Below are 15,379 nucleotides of genomic sequence, written 5' to 3' on the forward strand. Positions count from 1 at the left end.
AGAGCCCATGTGTGGAGGTTGCTTGTGCTCCCACAAGAGACAAGGATACTGAATCCGCTGCTAAAGCTGCCTGAGACAAACATGTATGCACAGAAAATAGGGAAACTGAGATGGGGTTGGATTCAACTCATAGGGAGTATCTCAACCCCTGACAAGTAATGGTGGGAGGGAGTTTCCACCATGTGCTGCAAGTCACTGGGAAGCTGCCTTTGTTTTTGGAGACAGAAACCATTTTGCTTTCGGAGCTGCTGCAGCGTGCTCAGGATCCCCATGCTCTCAAGGGGAGGCCTGAGGAAGCAGGAATATCATTGCTTTCTGTAATTACCCCATCACAGCTCCTCCTCATACCAGTGAAAAATTCTTTGTCCTCCAGTTCTTGCATGTAATTTCTGATTGAGGATATTTTTTTTCACAGAATCACAGAATCGTTCAAGTTGGAAAAGACCTTTAAGATCATCGAGTCCAACTGTTACCCCAGCATTGCTGTGGTCACCAATAAACCATGTCCCCAAGTCACCATCCTCCAGGGATGGTGACTCCACCACTGCCCTGGGCAGCCTGGGCCACTGCCTGACTGCCCTTTCAGGGAAGAAATTTTCCCAATATCCAACCTGAACCTCCCCTGCTGCAACTTGAGGCCACTTCCTCTTGTCCTGTCCCTTGTTCCCTGGGAGCAGAGCCTGACCCCCACCTGCCTCCACCCTCCTGTCAGGGAGTTGCAGAGAGTGAGAAGGTCTCTTCCATTCCCTTCTCTGGACACACTCCAGCACCACAATGTCTTTCCTGTCATGAGGGGCCCAAAACTGCACACAGGATTTGAGGTGGGGCCTCATGAACACAGGGGGAAAACAGATTTTTGTTTAACATTCCAGCCCAGGGAATGTCCCTACACCAGTTTGGGGCTTCCCCCCCAGCATTCCTGTAACACTGGAGTTGTTAGCAGAGATTGCCCACGGATAGCAGGGGTGTTCCTGCAGTCCCTGCTACAGAAACTGCCCATCCAGTGCTCAAACTAACCCACCCCTCACAGCAGAAACAACAGCTGGGCCAGACTATCCCCACGCCAGGAGAGACAGAAGAAAACGAGCAACGTTGACCCTCTTCATGCACTATTCCTGCTCCACCCACCCTATTTACCTTATCCCCAGCAAGGAGAGGGTCTCACAGCAGCCCTGACAGGTTTTGGGGACATCTGTCTGTTTCCCACTGGTTTGAACCAGGGTCCCAAGCTCTGCTCCCTGCAGGGGAGCTGTGGTGGCCCACGTGGAGATGCACACACCAGATCCACTCCCCAAGGCTGCACCCCTGCAGCTCTGTCCCCCATTGTCACCCCATGGTCTCCATGCTGGGAGTTTGGGACTGGGCAGTCTTATGCAAGGCTCCAGGGCCTCTCCAGACAAGAGCATATTTGACATTCCCAGGAGGTTTTGATGTGGTTGCCCAATCAAGTTCCTTAAGGAAACTGAATGGTCAGGGCTGTGGGTGATGAGTGGCTTATCCTCCTGTTCTCTGATTCAGAGTTTAACCCCTGGGTTACTGAGGACCAGCACAAACAGATGTCACTCCTATCTCCCACAGTGTCCCTGGTGCTCCCACCCATCCCTCTGCTGCTGGGTGGGCCTCATCCTCTGTGGGGTTCCACCTTCTGCAGGTGCTCTCACAGGGCCTCCCTGACCTCCTGGGACCCCAGTGCTGCCCTGGAAATGTCAAAGTGTGCCCTGCAATGTCTCCTTTCTAGGTGATGGCTTGGTTAGTGATTACTTGGAGTCCACAGATGCTGTTGGAGACTCACCTCTCCAGGGAAGGCAATTGGGAATCACTTGCAAACTGTAGACGCATTTGGGAATCTCCCCTGCTTGGGAGAGGGGAGGTTTGGATATTAGGGAAAATATGAAGGATATTAGGGATAATTTCTTCCCTGGAAGGGTGGTCAGGCACTGGCACGGGTTGCCCAGGGTGGTGGTGGAGTCACCATCCCTGGAAGTGTTCAAGAAATGACTGAACATGGCACTTCATGATACAGTTTAGTGGGCACAATGGGATTCAGTAAAAGGTTGGATTTGATGATCTTGGAGGTCTTTTCCAACCTTAATGATTCCATGATTCTACTTTAGGGCAGTTGAGAAGGTGTTGGCTGAAGGTGGAGAGAAAAACAAGCCATGGAACCCATGGAACAACAGTAGCTGACTGTGCAGCTGTTGTACTAACCCATCAAGGTGTGTCTTTAGCAAGAAGAGCCTCATGGTGTGTGTTTGGAGCAAGCTTAGCCCTGTTCACAGATGATGCACAGCCAGGACAGAGGCTCCATTTATTTCAGGGTAATTCTACCAGCGCTGCATCCAACAGAGTGAACAACTCTGTGCAGGTAAAAGGCAAACTGCGCTCCCGGCGCTCCCCAGGCATGCAGTTCCTCTGCACAGCTCGCTCTTCTGGTTCAGGATCTTGCACCTCTCAAAAGCCAAAGCTTCTTTCCATGGGTGAAATCTGCCTCGAGGCAGCAGCAACAGCCACCTCGAGCACCCAGTGCACCCCTCATGTGAACCCACCACACCTTGCTCGGCCCCAGGGTCCAAGGCCACAGTCCCCGCGGGTTTCCTCAGCTGTGCTCATCCCGAGGGATGTTTGTGCTGCTTTTCTGTGGCCTGGCAGCATCAGGAGAGGTTTTGGTGGAGGTGTCCCCGAGGCTGGTGCAGGAGAGGTTGGAGTGGGGAGCTAGAAGCCTGGTGGGAGCCCTGTGCTAGTGGCCTCCAGCCTCTGGCAGCTGGGAAGCGTAGAGAGCTAGTGTGTGATGGAGGAACTGGTACTGCTCACTCGTCTGGATCATCCCACCTCTGCAAGGGAAAGGCAGGGCCCACTGACACTTAACCAAACCAGAATCCCATTCCCAGCTCTCTGCTACTGGGGCACAATATTCCTGCATCACCAACCATGTTTAGATGCCTCTGAAACAGGCACCAGAGCTGCCCAAAGAGTATGGGGGCTCAGAAGCATTGCTGAGCTGTTCAAAATGAGATTAGAAACTGATTTGGCTCTAATATTTACCAGTACTTCTTGAAAAGTGGCCAGACGGAGTGTTTCTGGATTTAATGGCTGAGCTGGAAGGGAAGGAGCAGATGGCTGCCAGATTCAGAGCCCCTCTCCTGTCCCTCACATCCTCAGGTCAGATCTCAGCAGAACCAGCCTGGCACTGGGAATTGTTTGCTTTCCACACATCTGCATCCTCCAGCAACCCTTCTTGTTTCCACCAAAAATAGTCCCCGTGCCCCTTTGGGATGCCCATCCCCACGCCCCTCCCACATCCCTCCTCCCAGGCTTGGCACCCAGCAGGACCCTCCTGCTCTGAGCACCCACCTGTCTATGCGGAGATGGCACACGATTCCCAGGATATCCACCTCCCCCTTGTCCTTCAGCTGCTGGCAGCCCATCCTGGTGGCGATGAAGCAGCCTGTGCGGCCGATGCCTGCGCTGCAGGACAGACAGAGCTGTGCTGAGCACCGACAGCATCCACTGCATGGGCCTGAATCTGCCTGAGCTGGATGCACTCCTGGATTGGTTTGCTGCCGTGATTTCTTCCTAGAGGGATGCTGGGGCCCCAGTCCCAGCTGCCAGACCAACCTCCTTAGCCAGGCACCAAAAGGCGTGGGCTGGGGTCACTCTGCCATGGCAAGGGGGTCTTGCTGTGTTGCACAGCATGGCTGAGGCTGCTCTGGAAGCACAAAACCAGCCCATGCCCCGCCCCTGCACAGTGCAGGGGGCTCTGCAGCCCCTTCCCCTCCCAGCTGGGCTCTGACCTCAGCACCCAGCAGTTAGCACCCAGCCTGCAGCAGCACGTGCTGTGTTCCACACGGACAACCAGGTGCTCTGCTCTGCTGTCCCCAAATTCACTCAGCAGGGGGAGAAAATAGGCAGAGGCCACCTCCTGCAGAAGGGCTGCCCTGAAACACAGCTCCACAACCAAGCTACAGGCCATGCTCAGTGGCAGAGTGAGCAGGAATCACAGAGTCACAGAATGGGTCAGGTTGGAAGGCACCACCCAGGGGTCATCTTGTCCCAGGTCCCTGCTCAAGCAGGGTCTTCCAGAGCCAGAGCCGTGGATGTACCATGGGGCTGGGTCCCGGCTGCAGACCTCTCCTGCAGCCTGCTGTCCATGGACCCGGGTGCAGGATGTGCCAGGCTAATGCCTCCATCCTGCTGCCAGGACAGGGGCTGCTGGTTGACAACTCTGCTGTGGAGTTGCTGTGCCCTGGGATTCCTGCACAGGAGCAGCGCATGAGCATTCACATGTGGGCTTTTCTCTGGCAGGCTGACCCCAAAGTGAAGCACAGACAGGGATCAGGTGAGGTGCAAGCTCTTACCTGCAGTGCACCACGATGGGCCCTGGGCTGGCTGCAGTATGCAGAGTCTCCTCCACCTTGGACACCAGGTGCAGCAGAGGCTTGGCTGACTCAGGTGTTTGCTGGTCCGGCCAGGAAGGGAAGAGGATGTGTTTGACCTCCCGACGTTCTCCTTCAAGCTTTTTCAGCGCAGAAGAAAGAGAAATCAGGATGTGGGAGCACGGGCCAAATGAAAGCATAGTCCAGCTCAAGCAGAAGCCAAGCAGCCTGTACCCATCTCAGCTGCTCTCCTCCCAAATTCCTCTAAGAGCCTCTGCCAGACACCTGGGAGAGACCCCTGGGCCAGGGAAAATGGGACGTGTCCCATCCCAGAAGATGGGAACAGATGCAGAGTGTCCCAATACTGTCCCAGAGTCCAGACAAAGCAAACAAGATCCTTTAGGCTGGTGTCAGCCCACGGGGAGCCCATGGGGCAGAGCCCAACAACACAGTGCAAACAACAGTGGGCTGGTAGCACCACTCTGCCCAGCTGACCCCCTCTCCTCCACACCCCAGGGCTGGGTCCTGCTCCCTCCCAGCCCCCCAAGGCAGGAGCTCTCCAGACCCCTCCTCTGGCAGGGGGCTCCTGAGAACCATGAACCCCCCTCTTTCCTATCACACAGCATTGCCATGTCACTACAGATCCCCAGGGGTGTTAGGGGCACAGCTGCACTGCCCCTCTAACCCCAGGGTGGGGCTCAAACCCACCTGGATGCAGAGATCCCGGACCACGTACTCCGTGCCCTCGCTCACCCCCTGCACGCGCACGGTGAAGGGGCCGTAGGTGCCTTCCTTCTCAGGCCAGTAGTGGACACATTTCTGGAGGACAAGTCAGGTATTTTGTGGCTGTGAGATGCTCAAGGCACCTGCTGGATGTTTGAGCTGTGCTTGGCTCAGTGCTCTTGGGAAGGGGCATCACCTGGGGGGATGTGGGGGAGTGGGGAAGGTGGATGTGGAGTGACACAGAGGGGAAGCAAAGAAGGGATAGATCCCTCTCCCTGCATCTGCTGCCCTGCAGCCACTCCCATACCTGCCCTGGCTTTCAGACCCCAGGGCTGCATAGCTCTTCCCAGCCCCTGGGAGCTTCCAGGCCCAGCGGGACCCAGGGCACAGGGAGGCTGTCAGTCAGGAGAGAGGGGAGGAAGGACACAGCCATGAAAAAGAGAGTCAGTTTTCAGTTCTCAGTTCCCCCAGGCTGGTGCTGCTTGGATGGGGAGCCAGGGTTCCCAGCAAAGGCACAGCACTGCAGGCTCCCATCCCAGCTTAATCTCCTGGCTGAGAGCTCCCAGCCCAGGGGAGAGCTGTGGGGGGCCAGAGGGGCACTGCTGCCTGCTGCTTCTGCCCCCTGCCCAGGGGTTGCTCCAATCCCTTCAGCCTATTATCCAGCTGGCAAAGCGTGCCCAGAACACGAGGCCACGTGAGGAAGAGAAGCTTTGCTGCGTGGAACCAGGGCTGCAGCCCTGGGACTCTCCTCCTCCACCTGATCCATCAGGGAACCCTCGGAGACCAAGGCACAGCAAGCGGGTGCACAGACCCCACACTTGCTCTCGCACAGCCCTTCACTGCTGTCATTGCCCCACCCCACCCTGTAGCCCTGGTTGGGGGCGGTGCCTGGGCCTGGGAGGGGGGCGCTGGTACCTCCTTGCGCTCCTGGAGCTCGGTGATCATGACGATGATGGGTGCCTCCTCCTGCCACACCATCTCCCAGAAGTCGGTCACGGTGTGCAGCATGGGTCCCTGGGTGGCAATGTACTCCCGGGGCCGCCCCGCGTAGCCCTGCCGAGCACACGGTCCATCAGGGGAGCTGGGGGGGACCCCGAGGGGAGGGGGGCCTGTCCCCAGACCTCTCCAACCCTTACGGGCCTTTTCTGCCTCTACAGGTGAAAGCCTGAGCCGCACATATTATTTCCTACTAAACCTGTCCTTGAAATGCTTTTGCAGACCTGATGAGGGCATACCAGGCATCCTCACCATCCCACTGGTCCCACCATCCAGGAGCAAGTCCATGGAGCTGGCCTTGTGCACCCAAGCTCCTGCAAGCACCCCTGGTGACGACAGCCAGCATGGTGGCAAGGCAGAGCCCTCGCAGGGACCTGCACTCCTCACTGTGGGCATTTCCACAAGGACAAGCAAGAGCCCCAGTTTCACAGCTCCAAGAGTTCTCTGCCTTCACTGCTACTTCCTCCCCCAGCATAAAATTACTAAAGATATCTAAAAGCTCCGAGTCCTGCTCATCTCCTGCTTCACCCCCCGGCCCTGGACAGTGTGCAGCAGCAGCTGGCAGGAGCTCGATGTACAAGCAGAGGTGTAGGAGATCTCTCTCCCAGGGTCAGTAACAACTCCAGCTCCCAGCTGGACTTTCCATTTGGCAACACATCAAAGAGTCTGGGACCCAGCTGAGGATGCCACAGAGATGCTGGGGAAGGCACCCCCACGCACTCCAGCTTTTGGAAAAGCGAGGACACAGCACTCCAGGCAGAGCTGTAAAGCTGTACAGCTTTGTCAAAAGAGATCTCAGTATAAAGTTGTTAAGGACTGTCCTATGAATCCTCTTAAAAATTGATGTATAAGTTCATTTGCTTATCTGCATTTATGTAGTGCCCTTAAGCCAGGCTTAAGGTGTGTGTGTACGGTGGATCTCCCCAGGGAATTTAATCTAATCACTAAAGTTCAGGGCTAACTTTATAAGACAGTTGTTGATGACTGCCTTACCTGCACTGCTAGGCGAGTTAAAAGACCTAAAATCTCATACTCAGAAACATTTCATGGAACACCATCAATCCCAGGTGGGGCTGATGTAATCAGGGGTCTGTCCATCACCCCAGAAGGCACTTTTTGTGGGCTATTTTTCCAAGTCCCACTTTCCCTTGCTGCCCTGCACTCACAGTGTCCATGGCCCCACCTCTGCTTCCCAGCACCCTGGCCAGTCCCAAGGGAAGAATGCCAAAGTGAGATAAATTGCTCAGAAAGAAGCCTGGCCTCCAGGCAAAGCTGGCACCTGGCTGACACCAGATCCCATTTAAGGGTGATATGTGGTTCAGCACAAGTGAGGCTGCAGCCTGGAAGGGTTTGCACAGGGATGGATGTCAAAATCAGGTTGTCTAAGTAACACCCTTGAGTCTGGGGATTTCTCAGTCTCTGGAAAGGGACCTGATCAGGTGCCAAAAACAAGCCATGCCCCACCTTCATTAAGCTTTCCTCTTGGGAAATTGTAACAAACCCCCTGAGCAGAGAGAAATCCCTGGATGTGTGAGGGTTGAGGATCTCTGAGCTGCCATGCTCTACTGCCATAGCCTGCCTCCCATGGCCTTGCCAGCCAGTGGGCCAGTGTGTGAGGAGGAGATGGAGAAGCCCCTGCAAAGCAGCCTGTCGGGGGAGAGCTGAGGGCAGCCCCCTCATGAACCTCTCCCAGCAAAAGGAGCAGCGCGGGCAGAGCTGCATCTCTCCAGCTCCAAAAGGGGTGGCAAGTTAAGAACTGCTGCCCCAGGGCAGGCACAGGGCAGTGGGTGACAGTGTGACACCTGCAGACTGCCCTGAGCCATGGGCTGCAGGACCTGGGAGCCCTCCCAGGCAGAACACCCACCGTGATGTAGTTGGCATTTATGTAGCTGTCCTCCCCCTGCTTCCCTGCCCTCCGGAGGCAGACCCGGCTCTCAGGATCTGGAAGACACAGCAGGTATTACCCCAGGGACTGACCCTACCCATCCTCCCTGTCTCAGCGTCAGGGACTGCAGGCTGAGTCCTCCCACTCCGTGCCATACTCAGAGCTCTTTGCACCCTCCCTCAGGCCCATACTCGCCCCACTTCACCCTCGCTGCCCTGGCAAGGCACAGCCCAGGGATGTGCCCAAACCCGCACGTACCACAGTGAGCACATGGGTTAGTTCACCTGCTGGGCATGACCCCCCCAGGACATTCCCACAGTGCCTGACTAGAGCCCTGACGAGTCCTCCCATGACATCCTCAGCCTTTACATCCCTAGGGGACATGCCCTTGGGACATGTAAGACCTCAGGCTGGCAGGTGCAACCCAGGCTGGGCTATCCTGCACTGTAGGCAGTACATCCCAGGGATTAGCTCCCCATGTACTATTCCCTAGCACTGTGTGCACCCCCTGCAACACCCAGCTCCTGCTACATAGGAGGTAGGAAAAAACACAGCAGGAACACCAAGAGCACCCAGGCATGCCCACCCCCGTGCCAGGGCTGCTCCGAGTCATCCCTCTCCCATGAGCAAACAAAGATGGGCAGATGGGAGGCAAAGGGATTCAGTGGCACATACTGGGGAGGATGGTTTTGTATCTGTCCTTGAAGGCACGTCCAGGGATCTCCAGCTCCTCTGGATTCACGAAGTTGGGTGGGATTTTCTGCAGGGGAAAGAGAACAGCTGTGAGGAAAGGCTCATCGCTGCCACTTGTGTGCCCTGGTGGTGACAGAGCTGGTCCAGGGACCCACTGGCATCACCAGAGATGCCAACTCCTGGGATGAGCCCTGTCCTTACCCCAGATGATGTGGGACTTTTTCCAGAGAGGCCACCTTGGGAGAAGAGCTTGTCATGGGAGGGCAGGACCCCAGGGACCCCAAGGATGTGTGTGCACCAGGGAGAGGGTGGTACCTCGGGCACCCCTGCCCTCTGCTTGCCCACTCTGTCTGCCCTGCCACCAGGGCTGTGGGGCACAGCTGGGGTCAGAACCTGCCTCAGAGTTGTCCATCCCTGTCTGTGCCACCACCACCAGCCCCTGACACCCCTGTGGTGAGGAGGGAGAGGGAAGCATCACACCAAAAACTCCTCCTGGAGCTGTGCCAGGCACTGGGCATGCTGTTGGAGCTCCTGTCTCCTCAGCACGTGGCTGGATGTCCTCAGGAACTTCAGCGTGATGTCCCGTGGTGTGCAGACGGGCTGGATGGGCTCCACGCTCCCCAGAGAGCTCATGTCTAGCACCAGTGATACGTTGGAGCCCCTCCTGCAAGGCAAAGGGGTCCCTGGCTGACCAACTGCCACCCGGGGACAGAAGGAGAGCCCATCCCACCATATCATCAATTAAAACCACCCCACACTGAACAAAAGCCAGGCAGAGACCCTGGTAGACGGGAGGATTGAGAAACAATGATCATTGAGCTGATCATTTTGCCTTTTTGCTGGGAAGCCCCTGGAAGGTGGTGTCCAGATTTATCCTGGGCTGGGTGGGGGGTCAGGGCTGCCTCCACCTTCAGACCTGGCACCTGCACATGCTGGCAGGTGGAGGGCTGCGAGGAGGGAAGTCTGGGGGAGCCCTGGGGATGAGCAGTGCTGTGGGTGTCCCCATCAGGGCTGAGCCACACTCACCTCTCCTGGAGACGCACGTGCTTCTTGGCAGAGGGACTGGGCTTGTCCCGCTTGTCCATGTCTGCCACAGCTGCCTGGGCTGCCAGGCTGCCCTTATGAACTCTGGAGCACACCAAGCAGGCTTGGACCATGCTGCAGCAGCCACAGAGCCCTCGTCCTGAAGCACGGGGTGGGTCACGGTGGGCCCTCAACTTCTGGGGAATCACAGAGCCATCAGAGGAGAAGAGGCTGGAAAAGAAAAGGCAGATCTGGGACATACAATGAGGCTGGGTGGACTCCCCAACAGATGGTCTGCAAGCAAGAGATGGGTTTTAAGCTCTCATTTGCCCTGGAATCTGCATCCCCAGCTCCTGTATGCAGGTGGATGGCAGAGGGAGAGCTCCCAGCACATTCATCCTCCGGGATGCTGCAGCACTGCAACCCAACAGACACCACTGGTGACCCCGGGCATGGCACCAAGGGCCACCTGCTTCCCCCGAGGGCAGGACACCCACTCTGTGTTGGAAGCCCCAGATGCTCTCCACCTCCACGGGAAGCACATGCTGCCCCATGTTTCCAGCCCTTCCCTGCCATGCCTGCTTCGGCCTGGGGAAACGGTGGGAAGTGGGAGAGCTGGAATACATGAGCCCAGCAGTGTTCAGCAGGTGACACAAGGTGGGCTGTAGCCACTACAGGGAGCCTGGCCAGCTCCTGCTGCAGGGAGACACAGACCAGGCTCCCTCAACAGCCTCATGGCTCTGGCGAGGGAGGGATGACCCTGGGACAGCCTCCTCCATCCTGCAGGTCTCAGCAACCGTCAAGAGGAAACTGCTTTATCTGGGTGGTTGAGCAAGAGGTGATGGGGCAGCCCAACCAGGGGAGGTGCCAGGGCTCCTCCATCACCAGCCCCAGCGATGCAGGACTGGGGACTTGTGGGTGATGCTGGTTCACCTCTGAGAACAGCTCCTCACAGTGCACGCAGCACACTGGGATCCTAAGGCTCCTTCTCACCCGCAGCTCCCTCCATGAGGAGACAGGGAATGATGTAGAATCAGAGCTCTTGGTGGGCAAAGAGTGGGATCCCTGTTAGCCCATCTGCTCAGGGAGGTCTTGTGGAGAGCTGAGTCCACATGGTGGCTGGGAACACAGCTAGGGCAGGAGATGTTCTCCAAGACTCCCTGCTGCCCACTGTCATTTCTGGGGGTGGCAGTGCCACCAGTGTCATTTCTGGGGGTGGCAGTGCCACCACTGCCATGCACACCAGCCCCATGCCCTGTGCCCTGTGCCCCATTCAGGGTGTCTCAGTGTTCCCCAGCCAGGCAGGGCATGAGCAGGAACTGCAGCACCAGGAGACACCCTGACCAGAGACAGCCCAGGCTCCCATCCCAGCAGCTGTCCCTTGTGCTCCAGCCAGGAAACACCTGGGAGATGCCCTGGCCAAGCCCCTGGCTGGCAGAGAGGCTCCCTAGGAAGAGCCCCAGCTGCCAGTACCTGCAGGGAGAGTGCTCCTACCACCCTGTCCAGCATCCCAGCCCTGCCTGGGGCTGCCTGGCTGCAAGCACATGCCCACCACCCCTGGGCACCAGGGCCCGGCGCTGCCCAGTGGGGGTCTCGTCTCCAGTGGGCTGCAGGGTGGGCTGGGGGGCTGCCTACCTGCTGCCCTGCGCTGTGGGCTCGTCGGTCCCGGCACAGGCCCGCGGGCACCGCGCGTCTCGGTCTGACACCACGGTTTAAAGTGTTCAGGAAGCTGCTTATCAAAGGAGCTGCTGCCTCTGCTGCTTCCTCTCCCTCCTTCTCCCCCACCCTGCCTGCCGCCCACACACATACCGGCCACATCTCTGCAGCTCGGCTCCGCTGGGCCGCCTGCAGACCCAGCCCTGCTCCCCACCGGCGAACCCCCGTCCTGCATCCTGCCTCTCCGGGCACAGCCTGGCCTCCCCCAAACCCCTGGGGTGCCTCCGCGGGCATCCCCGGTGGGGCTGGTGGGGTGTGCTCAATGCTCTCTGTGACAAGCCATGGCCAGCACTGGTGCCACCCGTGGGGCATGGAGCGACAGGCAAGACCTGGCCACAGGAGGCCGCTGGCAGAGGGTTGATGTGGGAGCAGAGGGTTGGGGTGGGAGCAGAGGGTTAGGTGGGAGCAGAGGGTTAGGTGGGATGCTTCATGCGGTGCAGTGGTGCTACTCTGGGGGAGCCAGACCCCACCTCCTCTCCTGCGGGAAGCCAGGCTGAGTCCTCCCATCCCTGCTCTCCTGCCCATATCCCCTTGCCCAGGCTGTGCCCCAGCTGTTCCCCATCCCATTGTGGGATGAGCCAGGGCTCGCTCAGTGCCTCCTACCCTCAATGCCTGGCCATGTGCAGTGTGCTCCTGGTGCCACCCCACCATCCCCCAACCCATGTCCATGTGGGGACCCAGCACCTCTCTGCACCCGCCGCCATCCCTGGGCACCTCAGGGGAAGACATACGGGCTCCCCCTCTCCAGCAGGGCAGGGCAGGGGATGTATTTGGGGAGGAAGGTCCCTGGAGAGTCTGGCTCAGGTAGGACAGGTCTGCCCCTGGGGCACTGCACATCCTTCCTGCCGCATCCCCATCGCTCTTCCTGTTTGCTCTTGCCCGGACTCTGCTCAGACTCTGCTGCTTCCTTCCTCCTCAGCCCCCACCCTGCTGTGCTGCAGCAGCTCCCACTGCACCCCCCAGCTCCCATGGACACCACATCCCAACCCCCCCCCCAGACACCATGGACACCACATCCCAAACACCTTTCCCCTCATCCGCTCTGCCCTGGAGAGCTCCCAGCCTGGGCCATCTCCATCCTGGGCCAGCTCCAGCCCAGCTCCTCGTGGCCACTGTCCCGCCCCTGGGATGTGTGGTGCCAGCACTGCTGGTCACCGAGCTGGAGAGCTGCCTGTCTGTGCACAGCTGTGTGTTTGCAGGAGCAGGTGTGCAAAGGGGTGCTACGGTGCCAGAACGTCTTCCCTGGGCAACCCTGGGAGACACTGGCAGTGCCACCTTCTACCCAAGACCCAGGATGGGGGGAATGCAGGAGGGAAGTAGGGATGTGGTGCAGGGATGTGCCGTGGCCCAGGGTCCCAGGGTCAGAAAAGTCTGCACTGCTGGGATTTTTTGACCCCTACACACCTCTGATGGCGCACGAGTGGCACCCAGTGTGCTCCCACCCACCAGCATAGCTCCTCTTTCTCCCTTCTGCTGAAGCACCAGCAGACTGAGGAGGTGCATTTGAGGGGAGAGAGAGCATGGAATGGAACACAAACTGTTGGAGACCATTGAAAGACAAGGTGCTGGTGGGAAAAGAGGCATGAGACGGGGACATAGACTGAATGTGAGGGAGACCAGGAGCAGATGGGCCCAGAACACTTGACCCAGGGCACTTTTCAGCTTTCAGTGCCCACTCCTGAAACAACAACCTGCCCCCTGCACCTTGTTGCACCCAGCCACGTGTCTGCTGGCCCCCTGGGAATGGCCCCTGCACCCCCAGGCTGCACACGGCGGGTGCACATCCACACGTGCAGAGCGAATGTCCCTGGGCACTCATCGGTGTCCGCCCGAGCAGGTGGAGGGTGCACAGATACCTCGAGCAGTGAAGTCCCAGACGTGCCCACACTCACACACACACACACACACAAAAGCACTTTTGGGCATGTCACTCCTGACCACCTCTGAGCACCAGCTTGGAACTAGATGCTGCCAGCTGGCTCCTCCAGAGGGACCCATCTGGGTCCTCAGGGGGGTACAGCGGGGAGCAAAGAGCTGGGAGCTGCTCTGGCAAGGTGGTGCAAGGCAAGGGATTGTGCCTTTCACGTGCAGCCACGCTCATCCCATGTCATATCAACAGCTCTGCACCAGCTGCATCAGGCTGGTCTGGGGTGCAGAGGGGGAGCTGCTGGATCCTACAAGCAGGGACTGCTGGGGCTGGGAATGACTGGGCTTTGAGGGGAGAGGGTGTCCAGTCTGGGGGCAGATCCCAACCCAGGGACAGTTTGCTGTAAGGACAGGACCAGGACACCAGGGCAGCCACCCCCATTGCAATCTGCCATGGGCAAAGAGGAACCTGACAGTCCCCAGAGGGCAAAGCCCAGGAGGGGATGGGGGGAAGCAACACTGAAGGAAATGGCTCTGAGGGGGAGGGTCCCATAGGGTCACAGCTGTGCCCTTCACCTTCCTGCCTCCCTCGTCTTGTGGGGAAGGAGGGGTCAGGACCCAGAACAGGAATATCCCTTCTTCCCCGGCTCTCCTCTCTGCTCCGACCTTGGTGGCAGTGGGATGTCAGGGGTTATGATGATGTCCAGAGTGGTGCTGGGACAGCAGAAGCTTGGTGATGGAGGGGCAGACACTGGGGGAAGGGTCCCAGCTGTTACCACACCAGCCATGCACCCTGACCCAACCAGGGATGTGCCAGGCTTGGGATCCCCTGTGTCCTGTGTCCATGAACACTTGTGCATTAGGATTATCTGTTGGGATGTAGGGACTGGAGAGGTCTGTGCCAGAGCCTCAGAGGCCCTGAGGTATGGCTGTGTGGGTTTACTTTCAGCAACATATGGGAACCCTACAGAGTTGGTGCTCTGGGAAGGAAAAGTACCTGGCTGGTACTTGCTGTTGTTCACTTGCATTTTACAACTCCACTTTCATGGGGTCATCTTGCACCTCTGGCCATGATCTTAGAGCCAGTTCCCCTTGTGCAAAGGGCACCTTCCAGCTCCAGACTGAGAGCTGTTCTTCCCACTTCCCTAGCCAGTCCTTATGCCCATTTCTGCCCCCCAACCTCCTGAGCATGGGCCTCCTCACCCAGCCTCCCTCCCTTGATTCACACACCCCAGCACCTCCCCTCATCCTCTCCAAACAGCAACGTAGCCCCAAAGTCACCTCAGCCCAGACAGGCACCGAACTGGCACCCAAAGCACAGATGCTGCCCCACAGCCTCACTCCCTGGGATTGCCCTGTCCCGCCAGGCCCCCATCACCTTTGGGTCCGGCACTCAGGAAGGGCTGGTCCTGCTTCCGCTGACACGACTGGGACTCAGGACGTCCTGCAGGCTTTTGGAAACGAGCCCATCTCCTCCACTGCCTAAACATCGCTCACGGGCTTGAAGGTGAAGCGGCTGCCTCGGGACTGAGCAGACTCCGTGCAAACCGGGCGATCAGCTCTCGGCAGGCGCGGGGAGGACGGTGCGATCACCCAGAGCATCGCGCAGAGCCGGCCGCGGGGGTGCGAACAGCCCAGGTACGGCACCTTTGTCGGGGACTCCGCCGCGCCGGCCCGGGGACAGCGAGGACCCGGAGCTGAGGGAAGCACCTCCGCAGATTGCTTTTCCGGAGAACAGCGTCTCGCTATTCCGGAGTCCTCCACGGGAGCGCATTCCCAAGGACAGCCCCGACACAAGCGTCCTCCGGGGCTGCGGGGAGCTCAGAGCCCGCAGCGCAGCGCCGCAGGCGAGCCTGGACCCTCGGGCATCCCACCGGCGTGGAGCTGATCCCGGGCACCGAGTCAGAGGCAGCCGGTGTGTGACCTTTCTCCCCGTGGCTGGTGACAGTCTGTGCAGCGTTTGCTCCTGCTCCTGCCTGGCTCGGGCTGGGAGCAATTAAGCAATTGCTGGTTCGTCTTGCCAAGGCATCGCCGCTGATCCTGCCAGCCCCTGTGCTTCTGCCCTCTCCTCAAGGAGAACCGGGAGGAGGGTTTAGCACCTAGA

The 15,379-nt window shown here is 58.6% G+C and overlaps 1 protein-coding gene across 3 annotated transcripts; it reads right to left on the reverse strand.

Annotated features, from left to right (window-relative positions):
* Window positions 1-2,291: 2,291 nt before the first annotated feature.
* PTPN7 (protein tyrosine phosphatase, non-receptor type 7) lies at window positions 2,292-14,954 on the reverse strand. 3 transcript variants are annotated; one of them, XM_027697701.1, is made up of 10 exons: window positions 14,654-14,954; window positions 9,697-9,924; window positions 9,151-9,334; window positions 8,653-8,737; window positions 7,957-8,033; window positions 6,012-6,149; window positions 5,082-5,192; window positions 4,356-4,513; window positions 3,352-3,465; window positions 2,292-2,831 (listed from the first exon to the last, which is right to left on the reverse strand). In XM_027697701.1, exons 2-10 carry the CDS (start codon window positions 9,825-9,827, stop codon window positions 2,738-2,740), a joined length of 1,092 nt encoding a protein of 363 aa, XP_027553502.1. In that variant the 5' UTR covers window positions 9,828-9,924; window positions 14,654-14,954; the 3' UTR covers window positions 2,292-2,737. The 3 variants fall into 3 exon arrangements, with proteins under 3 accessions (XP_027553502.1, XP_027553500.1, XP_027553501.1); XM_027697699.1 differs by having other exon boundaries at window positions 9,697-9,987; XM_027697700.1 differs by lacking the exon at window positions 14,654-14,954 and having other exon boundaries at window positions 9,697-10,123.
* Between the last annotated feature and the right edge of the window lie 425 nt (window positions 14,955-15,379).

This window comes from Neopelma chrysocephalum, unplaced genomic scaffold, assembly GCF_003984885.1.
Source record: "Neopelma chrysocephalum unplaced genomic scaffold, ASM398488v2 Primary Assembly neopelma1_122, whole genome shotgun sequence".
NCBI lineage: Eukaryota > Metazoa > Chordata > Aves > Passeriformes > Pipridae > Neopelma > Neopelma chrysocephalum.